The sequence below is a fragment of the Alosa sapidissima genome, chromosome 8, assembly GCF_018492685.1.
Source record: "Alosa sapidissima isolate fAloSap1 chromosome 8, fAloSap1.pri, whole genome shotgun sequence".
Lineage (NCBI taxonomy): Eukaryota > Metazoa > Chordata > Actinopteri > Clupeiformes > Clupeidae > Alosa > Alosa sapidissima.
The window spans coordinates 20512848-20527205 of record NC_055964.1 but is presented as its reverse complement, the minus strand read 5'-3'; the positions used below and the strand labels follow the sequence as shown (position 1 = coordinate 20527205).

At 42.6% G+C, this 14358-nt stretch overlaps 1 protein-coding gene across 1 annotated transcript; it reads left to right on the top strand.

The window, feature by feature from the left end:
- Positions 1-495: 495 nt before the first annotated feature.
- Positions 496-14241, top strand: me2 (malic enzyme 2, NAD(+)-dependent, mitochondrial). Its single transcript, XM_042100293.1, has 15 exons — positions 496-650; positions 3683-3823; positions 5502-5635; positions 5855-6004; positions 6464-6539; positions 6649-6810; positions 7487-7700; positions 7854-7951; positions 8155-8268; positions 8606-8717; positions 10311-10453; positions 10795-10897; positions 11779-11849; positions 11947-12045; positions 12172-14241. The coding sequence occupies exons 2-15, from the start codon at positions 3716-3718 to the stop codon at positions 12328-12330; spliced, it is 1743 nt and encodes a 580-aa protein (XP_041956227.1). The 5' UTR covers positions 496-650; positions 3683-3715; the 3' UTR covers positions 12331-14241.
- Positions 14242-14358: the final 117 nt, after the last annotated feature.

Below are 14358 nucleotides of genomic sequence, written 5' to 3'. Positions count from 1 at the left end.
TGTTGACAGATTACAGTAGGCTACACACAATGCTCAATGTAGCTAAACAGCACCATCTATGGAGTCAACCTAGTAAATACAACTCAACAGCAGCCCATGATTTTCTTCAGTTTTTTTTATTTTTTTTATTAAGATCATTTAAAGAAACTGGCAATCAATCACAAGTCCTTGTGATACAGCTGTAACAGAGAGGGCCTACCTGTATAATGTTTTATGCGACTGTACTATGCGTTTGGTGATAAAGCATGGGCTTGTCTTAGGTTAGGGCTAATTCGACTTTGAAACTAATGAAAAGATGCGGTTAAACGATGTGTAAAAAGGATAATAATTGTATCAAGGACTACGTACGTGACTTTGCCACTGTATAATCCCATTCGGAGACTGGCTTCACCACGGCAGATCATTTATTACTAGGGGGCTCTGTACAGTTTCAGATTCAGAATGCGCTCTTCCGATTGGCCAAACCTTCGGGCTCTCTCTAACAGAAGCCTTTGCTGTGCCGCCTAGTGTAGTATTCATTCGTGATCACCAGTCTCTGACAGCCTCTTCTCCTACTGGCTGGAAGGGCTGTAGGTTGTCGGCAGCTTGAATACCATGTCCTCAAGCCGCGAGTGAAGGGAAAATAAATAAAGATATATCCTCATTTAAAGGTGAGTACAAATTAATGAATCACAGAAAGAGAATTTTAGATTAAATATTCAGTTTGCTGATAACGTCTGTAGCCAGCTGCGTAGCGATTGCTAACCAACGTTATGTTAGATGGTGGCAAAGCAAAGCTCGCTAGCGATACAAAAGCAGACGTCAAGTTAGCAGACTGGCTAACTGTTTAGCAGGGATTTTAGTGAGATAAACGTAGTCTAGTGAATCGACAGCTCGTTTGTCCTCTCGCGTCTTCCTTTGTTTTCCATCCGTGTGTCCTTTTCATCACAGCGCCACAGGTTTGAGCGCTATCATGGCTATTCACTATTCAGTCTTTTTCCTCCCACCAAAAGCGCATGACATTTGAAATCGCTTCCTGTCATCCTCCTTCATGAAGTTAAAGTTAACGTTAATGGTTAATCGCCACATTCTCATTCATTTGCAAGGCTTTAGTTAGTCTAAGAAGAACGTGCAGCTGTTAATTAATTGTAATTGGATGTTTACTGGAGGTTACTCCAACTGAAGTTTTCCTGGAAACCTTTCCTTTGTGACTTCAAAATCTCACGGTGTCTGATTGTTTTGGGCACTTTCCTAAAATAGGCATCTGCCAGCTGTTAAATGGCGAGCTAAATGTCAGGCTAGGGTGAGGGTTACTGTGGCTGAGGAACAGACTGTTTGTGGGGCATTTTAGGGTGTTTCAAACCGTTACTTCGGCCTGAGTGAGGAAATCACTGTTGTAAAGGTTTATTCTTTGGCTAACACACATTACCTTGGCATTAGAGAGTGTCAACATTCAACAAATATTGAATACAACTGAAATAATTGCTGCTGTTCTTACTGAACATTGAAGAACTAATGTAAGATATACTAAGGGGATGCATCACTTCCTCTATCACTTTATACATCGTAAAACCATTGTCAGTGTGCAGACAGATGCCACTGAATGTGCACTTTGTCTCCTAGACAGGTTGGCAGTAATAAAAAACATACCTTAATCTCTGTATGAAGTAAAAGGGAGTGGATCGCTTCAGGTACAGTGTGGTATGAGAACAGGAGTGGTCTGTGTTTGTAGAGGCATTGTTAGTCATCCCGCAACGCTCAAGAGTCTAGACCATTCATTAAGCATAAATTTACCATACTTTAAATTCCAAACTCTCCACATTTGAGAGCATTTTTCAGCAGTTGATGTGGAATTTCAAACTGCTTATTTTTGTGATATACCCCTTGTTACTCATGTGGATGTTACATTCCAGCACACACAGCACAGGGGAAACTGCTGAAAGTGAATTACTGTCAAGTTAATATCAAACTATCAAATTGGTTACCAATGTGCTGGCCTATTGTGTGATTTGATCATTTGAGCTGCTTTTATGGGCAATTAAGTTAACTTCCTGCTTAGTATTTTTGTCTGGAAACTATCCTCACTTTACCTTTACATCTAAGTGTGGCACCCATTTGATTGGAGATTGGATGACACCGTGGTTGTGAGTCTACACCGCCTGTATGCCAGCACCTTGCGTAGACACTATCTATAATGTTACAGCTAGTCCAGACTTAGTCTATCTGGAGTGTCAACGTTGTATCATGTACCTGCTTTCAAGGGAACAAGGCAACTAAGGCTGACCCCAGATGACCTTATTAGTCAAAGTCAAAGTTATTAGAGTGAATGTGAAATGTCACCACCTCCTTCCAGGTTTCAGACCTTTGCTTAATCCTTTGTGATGAAATATACAATGTTTCAAAACAGTCAGGGCAGCTCACTGTGATGTGTGTGGTCGGCATTCACAGTGGTTAGTGGATTAGACTTGGACTTGGAGCAGTCCTGAAGGTTTCTGGTTTCAGTTGTGCTTTGCTGAAGCAATGTTTTAGACAATTATTCTCCAGAGTAACCTCAATGGGCTTCCTGTTCCTCCCTGTTGTTATCCAATGTGCTACTCTGGATAGTTGGCATTTGGCAGCAGCTGAAAATAACGTCTCTTATCAACTGAATAAATAATCGGACTATCATGTGATCACAACAGTAACTAAAGACTGCTTCAATGCGGTATTAAATTACACATGATGGAACAACACAAGAAACATGTACAAGAACTTGTACCAAAAAAGTGCTGATTTGCTTCCAGTAAATTAAGTTAAAGTAAGTTGCTTGAGAGTGTATTTTTTTCTCACAGTTGTTCTTTACTTGCACCCAAAGACTTAAGTTTAATTTTAGCGCACTGCTTATTTGTTGGAACAATACAAGGGCCTTAAATGTGGGGCCCTGTATGTTTGTGTTTGACTTTGTCACAGTCATTATACTAACTAGGCCCACTTTCACATAAGGGGAATCCGAGCATTTGTGTGGCATTTGAGGTCTCATGGTAAAACTCCAATACTAAACATCCTTTAAGTTGGAAGATTAAAGACAGTCACTAGAACTCCCCCCCCGCCCCCCTTGCATCAGATTCAGCTGTAAATTACTTCTCAACCCAGATTACAATCTGTCTGTTCTTATCAGTGGGCGTAATCTCTTGTGGAGACCTGCTGTCAGTGACCAGTGTGTCTGTCCTAGATGGGCTTCTCTCTCCATGTGCAGTGAGAACATTGTATAAGGTCAAGACACGGGGGAGGGGTCCGCTGTCGTCATCACTGGCCTCCTGCATATGTTCCTCTGCAGTGTGTTCCTCTCTGAAGAGGGGAGGGGGGAAGGGCAGCCTCATAATTCAGCAAATGCAATAAGCAAAGTGTGTGTGTGGCAGTGGTGTGAATACTGATGACTGTGAGCTTGCCACTGGCCCTGTAGGCTATAGCTGAACCAAAGTCATGACTATTCTGTGTGTGTGTGTGTGTGTGTGTGCGTGAGGGAATGCTCACATGTCACATGTGTATGGAGGCGATGGTGGTGGTTTCCCTGCTTTTGTTAAACTCAGGAAAGGAAGAAAGCAATGATGTCTAAAAGTGCTCACTCATGCAACGTCACTGAGACCAGTCACTAGTCTCTACTGTATGCATGAGTGAGTACAGAGTCGTTCTGCCTAGACCTCAGTAACCTCTCTTCCCTCAGAGAACCACTACCACAGTCATCCATCCAGCAGTCATGCTGTCCAGGTTGAGGTTCACTGTGCGCCCATGCGTGGCCGCCAGCCGATGGGTCCACACCAAGGAGAAGGGCAAACCCCTCATGCTGAACCCCCGCACCAATAAGGTAGGTCTTCTTCACACTTTATGAGGATGGCAACAAAGAAACAGAGTTGATTTTTGCTTGTTGTTTTAATGCGCCAAAATAGTGGATTAGGCTGTTGCACAACTGGTGATACTTAACCGTACGATTTATGAATATCTATTTCAAGTGTTGCAGTGTAATTACAAACAGTAAATGCAATAACTTAGGAGCTAGTTACAGTACTGTAGAGCAGCTATCTTAGGTCAAACATAGGTGAAATTAAATCAGAATGGATAAGAAATGGTTAATGATTCCTGAAGTACAGTCCGTACCACTAGACACATCCTAAATGTTTGAGCCTGGAGTGCATTACAAGCGTGACTCGACACAAAATGGGTGCCTGCATTGCAATGAGGTAACCCCAACTCTGATTGGTGGAGAGCCCAACTCCCCCGCTCAGTATTGTGCAGTCCCTGATAAACACCAGGCTCTATGGTTTCCATATGTTGCCTGCTCCGGCTTGCTTGACTTTCAGGCAGACGTGCTCCCTAAACACTCATGCTCAGGTCGCCACTGCGGCCCCAGAGCATCTGAGAGTGCATGTGGACAGCTGAGGGGTGTCTCTCTGAGGACTCCCCTTATTGGTTTCATGGCCAGCTGCCCCTTACACACGCACACACACACACACACACATATCATCTTCCCGACATCTTCCTCTTCCTCTACTCGGTCTACAATTCCTCAAAGGTTTCCGCCAGTTTAAGACGTGCAGTGGTAATGACTTAGAGTAGCCTATTGCTATCATCTCAGACTGGAAACCATAATGCAAAATGAATCAGCCACTCTGAAGGGCAGAACAATTAGTGACCAGTAGTGATGCCATTGTGGCTAAGTGTGATGACATTGAAGTGATGCATTTAGAAAATCTAGGCATAATAACAACATCGGCAGCACTGCTAGAGCTAGGCAAAGTGATACAAACAGTATTGGCAAACCTTGAAGAATTAAAGTCGGATCAAGAAGAATGTATACATTTATTCAACAAGGGCCAACACATTATGTCCCTACTGGCAACAGGGTTTGGGAAAGTGTATATAATGTCCCATTAGTGGGGAAGTTGGAAACATGTCAATCCCATATTGGAAATTGTGTAAAGCTTGTGTAAAGGCTGATCCAGTGGTTTCCAAATGAACCTGTGCTAAATTAACCAGTGCATGCCTGTTAGGATGCATGCCAGACCTCATTCACAGAGTGCCAGTTGTTGTTACAGGCTACTACTGAGCTAGCTAACCTTCATACACAACATTAAATATTTATGAAAGCAACTGCTGAAATAGTTCCTCTGTGCTGTTTACTCAGTTGCATGGTTTTGTTTTGGTTATGGTGTCCCTTTCTGCCAGTTATTAGCGTATTGCACCAGTGCTGCATTAGTGCATGAAGAGCTAACCTCACAAAGCCATTTCTTCTGCATTCTTATCACATAATAAGGCCCATGTCACAGTGGAGGCTTGCTGTGTTGTCACAAAACCAAGTAATGCTAGACAGCTCATGATAGAGCTGTCATACCAAGCCAGTGTTTTAGTGCCAGCTTCTAGCACCTGTCTGATTCTGTTATTGTAGCATAAATAGCACAACACTCATCAAGTCATCTCTCTTTCTTTCTCTCCCTCTCTCTCTCTCTCTCTGTCATCATCATCCTTTTTCATTGTCCTCCTTCCAGGGAATGGCCTTTTCGCTGCAGGAGCGTCAGATTCTCGGGATCCAGGGCCTTCTTCCGCCCAAAATCGAGACCCAGGACATCCAGGCCACACGCTTCCAAAAGAATCTGTCGAAAATGTCTGACCCATTGCAGAAGTGAGACTTGCCACGTCATGAACTTGCAGTTTCCTGTAGACGCAAGTTGGCTCATTGTGATGTGAAATGATTGCAATGCCTACATGAGTTGTCTAGACGTGATTTATTAACTCGGTGAACTCGCTGTTCCACATGACTTTAGGCTATGTTTTTGCATATATACCTTTTTCTCTGTGTAGCGTTTGGTAGGTCGTGTTCATGCAACTCGTCTGTGTTCAGGTACATCTACCTGATGGGAGTCCAGGAGCGTAACGAGCGCCTCTTCTACCGGTTGCTGATGGACGACATCGAGGACCTCATGCCCATCGTCTACACGCCCACAGTCGGACTGGCCTGCACACAGTATGGACACATTTTCAGGAGGCCAAAGTAAGTTCACCACTGACCACCTGCAGATATATTAGTTCCACAACACTAGGAGCCGAATTGCATTGCTCACACTTGCGCTCCTAAAGTACATGCTCAAGGAATTGAATCCAAGGAGATATGGACGTCTTGCCTGTCTTTCTACTACCTCATAAAAGTACCCTAAGATGGCTGCAAGGGTGCAAGTGAAAGCAATGTGATTCAGCCTACAACTGTGCCTCTTGAGGTCTCTTGAGCTGGAAGATATGGACCCTTTCAAGAGAGTTCCATTATCAGCATCATAGTTGGCCCCACAAGACTTCCTTTTTAACATTCCATATGTTATCTTAATGCAGAGGAAGTAGATTGGGGCCCAAATAGAACGTTCAAGCATTGTTTTTGTTTACCTTGTTGAAAGGGTCTATAGAGATGGAGCTAGGATTTTGAAGTGAATAGTTCAAGCCTCGCCATTGTTTTCTGTAGAGGTCTCTTCATATCCATCATGGACCGAGGTCACGTGCGCTCCATCCTGGATAACTGGCCTGAGACTGACGTAGCGGTATGTGCGTGTGGCTCTCAGCTTGTTGCATTTGACTCAGCTTTTCACAAAAGGCTCCAATTCGCCACACGGCTGCTCTGTTCCTCACCTGCACGTGTTGCGTTCCCAGGCTGTGGTGGTGACGGACGGCGAGCGCATCCTGGGCTTGGGCGACTTGGGAGTGTACGGGATGGGCATCCCGGTCGGGAAGCTGTGCCTCTACACGGCGTGCGGTGGAATCAGGCCAGAGAAATGCCTTCCCGTGTGCATCGATGTGGGAACAGACAATGAGGTCAGTGGGCATGGCTGGAGCGTTAGCACACCGCCGCTGCCGCTAATGAATGTCTTTTGTTGTTGCGCTAACCGCTATAGCCCTGGGGGAGGCTTTAGCATAGCTGTTTTAGCAGATACCCTCTCACCCTTTAAAAAGAGCTATTTTAGTCGGTGGACTGCTGTGTTTTTATTTTTTTTTTGTCCGACAAGTTTCTCAGCACTGCAGCCACTGGCACAGAATACAAAGCTGAAATGAGCCTGCCGCAGATGAGCATGCAAACTCTAAAACTCACACCCTGTCGTGAACCTATTGCTTTCTGGTGAAGCAGAAAGGCCAAAGAGGGGGTAAAGCTATGAGTGCTGGTGTGATTGCTCCTCTCACACTCACAAACTCTTGAGTGCTGGTGAGATTACTCCTCTCACACTCACAGACTCATGAGTGATGGTGTGATTACTCCGATCACAGTCACAGACTCATGAGTGATGGTGTGATTACTCCTCTCACACTCACAGACTCTGCTGAAGGACCCTTTCTACTCCTTTTTCCCCTTTATTATCGTAAAATGGCAAAAAAGTAACCCAGCAAGTCTTTGTCGTGAGGTGAAGATCACTGGTTAAGGACTGAAAAGAGGATACAAGTCTTGCACCTTCAGGCTTTCTTCAAGACTCCTCTCTCTCTCTCTCTCCCCTTACAGACTCTGCTGAAAGACCCCTTCTACATGGGCCTGTACCAGAAGCGAGATCGCTCCCAGCTCTACGATGACCTCATTGATGAGTTTATGGAAGCGATTGTGGAGAAATATGGCCAGGACACCCTGATTCAGTTTGAGGACTTCGGCAACCACAATGCATTCCGCTTCCTGAAGAAATACAGGGAGAAGTACTGCACCTTTAATGATGATATCCAAGGTTAGTCACAGCATATTTGGCAATTGGACATTGCAGAATCTACATTGTGCATTGTGTGTTTTTAAAGAATACTTCTGAGTAGCAATGTGTAGTATTTTGAGAATGTGACCTTACTTTCCACTGTATGCAGTAAGTAATGGTTCTTTGTTTCAGGCACTGCATCAGTTGCTCTTGCTGGGCTGTTGGCTGCTCAAAAGGCTATTGGGAAGCCCATCACTGAGCACAATGTGTTATTCCTGGGAGCTGGAGAGGTAAAGATAAAGATTCAGATTCAGATTTTAAAAAAAATACATAAAGAACAAGATCAAGATTTGTTTGTTTTTTTTCATTCTCAATGGCTTAATGAATGTAGAACAGCCAAGTTGAAATGCATGTACAGTAATCTAAAGCATTAAAAAAGCCAAACAAAAATGAATAAACCAGGACGTGATTTTATGTTATTTCTTCCACTTAGGCAGCTGTGGGCATTGCCAACCTTATCACCATGGCGATGACTGAGGCTGGCATGCCTCAGGCGGAGGCTAGGAAGAGGATCTGGTTGTTTGACAAACACGGCCTACTGGTGCAGGTCAGTTTGCACTGGATTTCAGTTTGGTCAATCAAGGAGGCCTAATAAATACTGTTGCGGGATCTGATGCCATTTCTGAACATCCCCGCATATAGTACACTTGAACTTCTGAGGAGCAGGATGGTTACATGCACTTATTTAAATAGAAAAACAATGTGAAGGAAATTAAAATAACATTTTCTACTCGATAACTGGAATACTGCTGTATTTTAGAGGAAATTCTCCCCGCCCCCTTTTTTGTCTCACATGGGAAGGGTAAATGAGTCATGTACATAGAAACTAGGTTGCCTTAGAAAGCGTAGGGCCTTGGCCTTAATATGTGTGTATGTGTTCACAGGGCAGACCAGAGGGCACAGACAGTAACCAAGAGGCGTTTGTACACTCCAGTCCAGGAGAGGTCAAGAGCTTCTTGGATGCAGTCAATGTTATTAAGCCCACAGCTATCATTGGTAAGAAGCAGTTCTGTTCTGTTTGCATTGTGTCATTAGCTCAATTTCCAATAGACCCTTTCAACCTTTCAATCTATTCCTAGAGGGCTTCTGGTTGAAACGTGCAAAACCAGATACTTTGAAATTAAAATCCACTTGGACCTCAGCGTAATGCTCTACAAAATGTCAACTGTAAAACTTGTTTTTTACATTTTTGTTTGTCCCAAAGTTACCCATAGCTCAATGCTGTTTTCTGTGTCACCGGAAATGCCTTAAGAACACACATGTTTGTGTATGCAGTTGAAAGGGTCTATAGGTTACGTACTTCTGCCAGACCGGAGGCTCAGAATACAACTACTGAAGAGCTGTTTCAGCAGTGGAGTGTTCTGCTATGTTTTTTCCTTGGTAGAGGAAATATATGAAAGCCATGGCCATAGCTTTCAGTATCTGCTCAGATACAACTGATAAACCTGACCTTATTATAGCAGTGTTTTCGCTCTCAGATAAAGTCCTAAACTATGAATACTCCTGCTTATTTCCCTCAAACATCTGTGTGTTTCTCACCTTCTTAAAGCTGCCCTGTGTGGTACTGTTGGAATCCTGAAACATGAAACTGAAAAAAAACTTATGTCTGGAACTGTCCCAGGCTCTATAATTAGTAACCACCAACGTCAGCTTGGTGTTTGTCCCATTAATCGGGATCCCTGCTTACTGGACTCCTACTGGTTTTGGTTAATGTGGAAGTGACTGGTGGTTTTATGCTGTGCACACACAAAATAACTCAAATTAAAGGAAGGGTTTGGCCAAAGTCATCTAAGACTGCTAACGTCACACATAGCAGCTTTAAGTGTAATCTTCTCTGGGAATCCTTTTGCATAAGTCTTAAAAGTTGCATAAAAAAAGAGGTTGAAACAACAGTTTTGATAACAGCAGCATGTCTATCTTGCCTCAAGGATCAGTGCCATCACATAGAGTGGGTGTACTCTGGCTGGAATGAAGGCACCCATGTGTCATGTAGCCTAATGTCATAAAAAAGTGTCATTAGATATTATTTCATATAACATACAGGTGCATCTCAGAAAATTAGAATATCATCGAAATGTCATTGCCCTGCCCAGATTGGGAGATTAAAGGCTCAGGAAACCATTGCCAGAGTTTTGACTTAATTAGCTGATTAGAGCTCTTCTCATGTCAACATTACAGTTTACACCTCCTGGTAATCAAAATTCCAGCATCTCAAAATAATTACAATAAAAAAACTGATAATGCAGTAATCATCAAGATTAGAATAATCAAGATTAAAACAAAACGAGGCTTGACATATTTTACTATATGTAATGAATATATATTATGTGAAAGTTTAATTGAATATGCAATTGAGCTTTTTGAAATAAATTATGGAAAAAAATGAATTTTTCCACGATCCACTAATTTTCTGAGATGTGCCTGTATTCATGACTGCACATCCCAAATCTACTATCCTAAAATACAAATAGCATACGCTTTATTACAACAGAGGATTCGGATCATAAAGGCAATGTATAGATGAAATATGTCTCCCTGTCTTTGCATTGTGAAAAACAGGTCTGTTGTAATACGCTGTTCTTTTCACAGGTGTGTCGGGGGCAGGGCGACTCTTTACACATGATGTCATCAAAGCGATGGGCTCCCTGAATGAACGGCCAATCATCTTCGCTCTGAGCAACCCCACTAACAAAGCAGAGTGTACAGCAGAGGATGCCTATACACTAACAGAGGTACACACACGCGCACGCAGACATTCGGCATGTCTAGAGATGCCACACATGTCAAAACTGACTCTGTATTACTGTGACACTTGACACATTAATATAGAAAATGATTGTTTTGAAGATAATTATAAAATCATTACATCTATATTATATAACATACTTATTATGCTGTAGGAAATGTGACACTAATTCAAGCTGACATTGAAGGGAAATTGATTTCCTTTTGTTTGTGCATTCTTCTTTTCTCTCGCTTGACAGGCAGTACTTTTCTTTATGCAGTTTCTCTTTGCGGTTTCACATGTGCTTTTCCCTGACGCTTTGGTTTTGTCTCTCCTGTGTGTTCTCAGGGAAGATGCCTATTCGCTAGCGGTAGCCCCTTTGAACCGGTCACATTGCCAGATGGCCGTGTACTGACTCCTGGTCAGGGGAACAATGCTTACATATTCCCAGGTGAGGCCCCGTGCAGCCACATGCAGCCACAGGCACCAACTAGGGTATAATGCCACTGAAGTTGATAACAGCGGGTTTATTTGAATACATTTGCAATTGTATTTGGTGCCATTTTATGAGGTACTGTATGTCCCTTAGAGTTGCCCTGACAACATTATATTTTGACCCCACAGCTGGTCAGAACTTTTGATAAGGAGGGTGTCAGTCTGCACAACGGAAATGGAAATGCACAATGCAATTTCGCCTTCTTTAGCTGAATTTCATGAATGCGCCTGAAGCCTGTAAGAGCTTAGAGATCCAAGCTGTTAATGAAGAAACTTGCATTGAGCTGTTTAATCTCATGGATCTTTTCCGTCAGTTATTCATTGCTTCAGACTCCTCAGCAAAGTTAGTCATAATTGAGGACTTAAAAGATGGAAATGAAACAAGGGAAGAGGAATTTGTCAGTAGACCCTATGAAACTAAGCGCTGTCATCAAAACGGCCACAGGAAGAAGGCGCCATTTCTATTAAATACCAACTCGCTACATTTTAGGCACTGGGCTGTAACCTGTAAGCACATATTTTTTTCTTCAAATTCCTTCGGGCTGCTAGTACACTACTCTCTTGTTTAGTGTTGTGGAAATTTACCATTGACAATAAACAAGCTACGGTAGGCCCTCTACAGTTGCAGCTTCATTTATACACAACACATTTATAGGGCAGGTCAAACCCAGAGACACAGGAGTCTCTGTGTGGAACTTCCTTCCAAAACTTTCCCTGACTGGGGTCATGGATTTTGGAGAAACACTTATAATGGCTTTCGAATTAATGACTACGTCTCTTAGATATTTATTAATGTCCAGGTCTCATGTCCGTGTGCTCTCCGTGTTTATTTTGAAGGAGTGGCTTTGGCTGTGATCCTCAGTGGAGTAAGGCACATCAGTGACACAGTGTTCCTGGAGGCAGCTAAGGTAAGCAGTACTCTCACAGAATCACAGACTTCTAGCATGCCACCCTATCCTCATTATGGCCGCTGCACCACTCTTATTGCACTGCTCATATGAATAGACCCTGGCCGACCAGGTGACCGAAAACGAGATGAACCAGGGAAGGCTGTACCCACCTCTGTCCAACATCAGAGAGGTGTCTGTCCACATGGCAATCAAGGTGAGCGAGTGTTGCACATTAGAACATTAGTCAGCCTGGACTTTCACTAGACACTCAGGAAATATGCATATAACATATTGATATTTAATACCAAGTCATACTCAATCTCAATCTCTCCCCCTTTAGGTGGTGGAGTATGTGTATGCAAAGGGAATGGCCTTCCGCTACCCAGAGCCTCTTGATAAGGAGAAGTTTGTGCGGTCAACTCTTTGGAACACCGACTACGACTCTTTCCTCCCGGATATCTACAACTGGCCTGGGGTGTCCCACAAGCCCTTAAAGTAGAGGGCCGATGGGGACGGAGCACTTGGGACAGGTTATGGTGTGGCGGACAGACAGACGGGTTAGGGAAGGTGCTAGAGAAAGGAAGCGTGACTAAGACAGCAGTGGATTTGTAGGGTCACCATCACCTCAGTAGACTCAGGCCATCAAACATGAAATGGAAAAGCCAGTGAAAATGGCACACACTCCATGGTCAGTGGTTTTAGCCCTAACTACTCGTCTCACTTTTCTATGCTCTGATTTGTCATATCCTAATGTATTCCCTTTACCTTGGGCACATGAGGCTTCTTATTTTCAGTTTTTACATCGGTTACACTTTAAGCCAAGCATACACACTCCCCACATATGAGATCAGTTCTAAAATGTATTTGAAACGGGGTTTAATTCTTTTTCTATTACTTAGTTAATTTGTCTTCATTCAGTCCCCATTTCAATGTATTGCATTACATGTTGTAACAAAGCAGGAACGAGTATGAATTCAGATTTGATTCTTCAGGAGACACTGAACATTAAAAAGACCAGTATTGTGCAGTGGACTTTAAGAATGATCTTTAGTCTCATTAAACTTTTGAGAGAGCTGTGGATTGTCATTACAAATATATTTTTAAGAACTCTAGTGTCCAATGCAATGTTGTAATGTCCCCTGTTGTGTCCTGATGGAAATACATACAAATAACCCTCATCAGCTTTGAAGACAGAATTGCAGTCAAAGGTAGAATGAGATGTCTGGACCTGTTTCCTTCAAGTACCTGTACTCACTGTTTTTCTGGGCAGGACAGATAAATATGCCCTTATACAATGTTGCATATATGCCACAGTTACACATATCAAATAGATGTCAGCATGGGCATTGGCACATTTCTTGCATAATTTGCAATACACCATTGGCTAAATGATATCTTATGTAATGCCTAGATCACTAGCGTAGACACTTCACATTCTTAAAAAGGTCAGGGAACAGATGATGGTACAGCATGGAATGCATTTTTCCCTGGCTGACCCTCTCTGAAGTGCCTGTGTAGATTTCGAGAGACATCTTGCTCATCAACCATTCCGTTACCGAGCCAAAGATTTCAGCGCAATTCTTGTCATTCTTTTTTAAATTATTACACTGCTGCAAGGTCTGAAACTGATTTTAAGATCACTTCAATTGAAGAGGCACTTAACACTATTATTATTGATGTCATATCATAACCTACATATTAATGCCTGTGTTGTCATTTTTGGTTCATCACTTGTTCATGATTGATGCATTTCACATTTGACATTGAGGTGGGCTATAGACCCTTTCAACAATAAAAACAAAAGCAATGCTTGAACGTTCTATTTGGGCCCCAATCTACCACCTCTGCATTAAGATAACATATGGAATGTTAAAAAGGAAGTCTTGTGGGGCCAACTATTATGCTGATAATGGAACTCTCTTGAAAGGGTCCATAAGTGAGTCACTAGACTGAACAATGGGTTTATTTCACTCTCGTAATTGAACCACCTCTTTTCTGTTCCCTGTCTAGATGACAAACCAGGATTCCACTGGGAATTCCTTTACTTATCAATACCACTTTCACCCAGTGTAACAACGTGAGATGTGAAGTGTTAGTGGTTTTACCCAGTTGTGTCTTTATGTTGTTAACGTGAATGTGTAGTGTTTGTCATGCTGGTTCATCTAGTAAAAGCTCTTTGCCTCACCAGAACACTGTAAGTGCCCAGGTATTTGTTTGCTTGTGGACCTCCGTGTTTTTGGTATAATTTCTGATATATAGTGGTTTGCATATGTGCATTGTTAATTTGGGGTTTAATGGTTTATTTTCGCTATGCAATGTTGCCTTAGCGTATGAACGCACAAAACAGCACATACAATGGACCAGCTCCTTGTGTGTGCGCTAACAGAATAAATGAGATTTTAGTTTTCAACTCTTTCGCCATGCCTCTTGTGTTTATTGTGTAATTTTGCCTACTGTTTGATAAATGTTTAGGACAATACCTACTAATTAAAACAAAAATCTCTCATTTTTCTCCGTACTCTTGCAC

Excerpts from the sequence above, each read along its gene's own strand:
- me2 (XM_042100293.1), top strand. The coding sequence starts at position 3,716 with ATGCTGTCCAGGTTGAGGTTCACTGTGCGCCCATGCGTGGCCGCCAGC. Across the intron at positions 8,718-10,310 it reads TAAGCCCACAGCTATCATTG|GTGTGTCGGGGGCAGGGCGA; the intron begins GTAAGAAGCAGT and ends TTCTTTTCACAG. Across the intron at positions 10,898-11,778 it reads CAATGCTTACATATTCCCAG|GAGTGGCTTTGGCTGTGATC; the intron begins GTGAGGCCCCGT and ends TTTATTTTGAAG.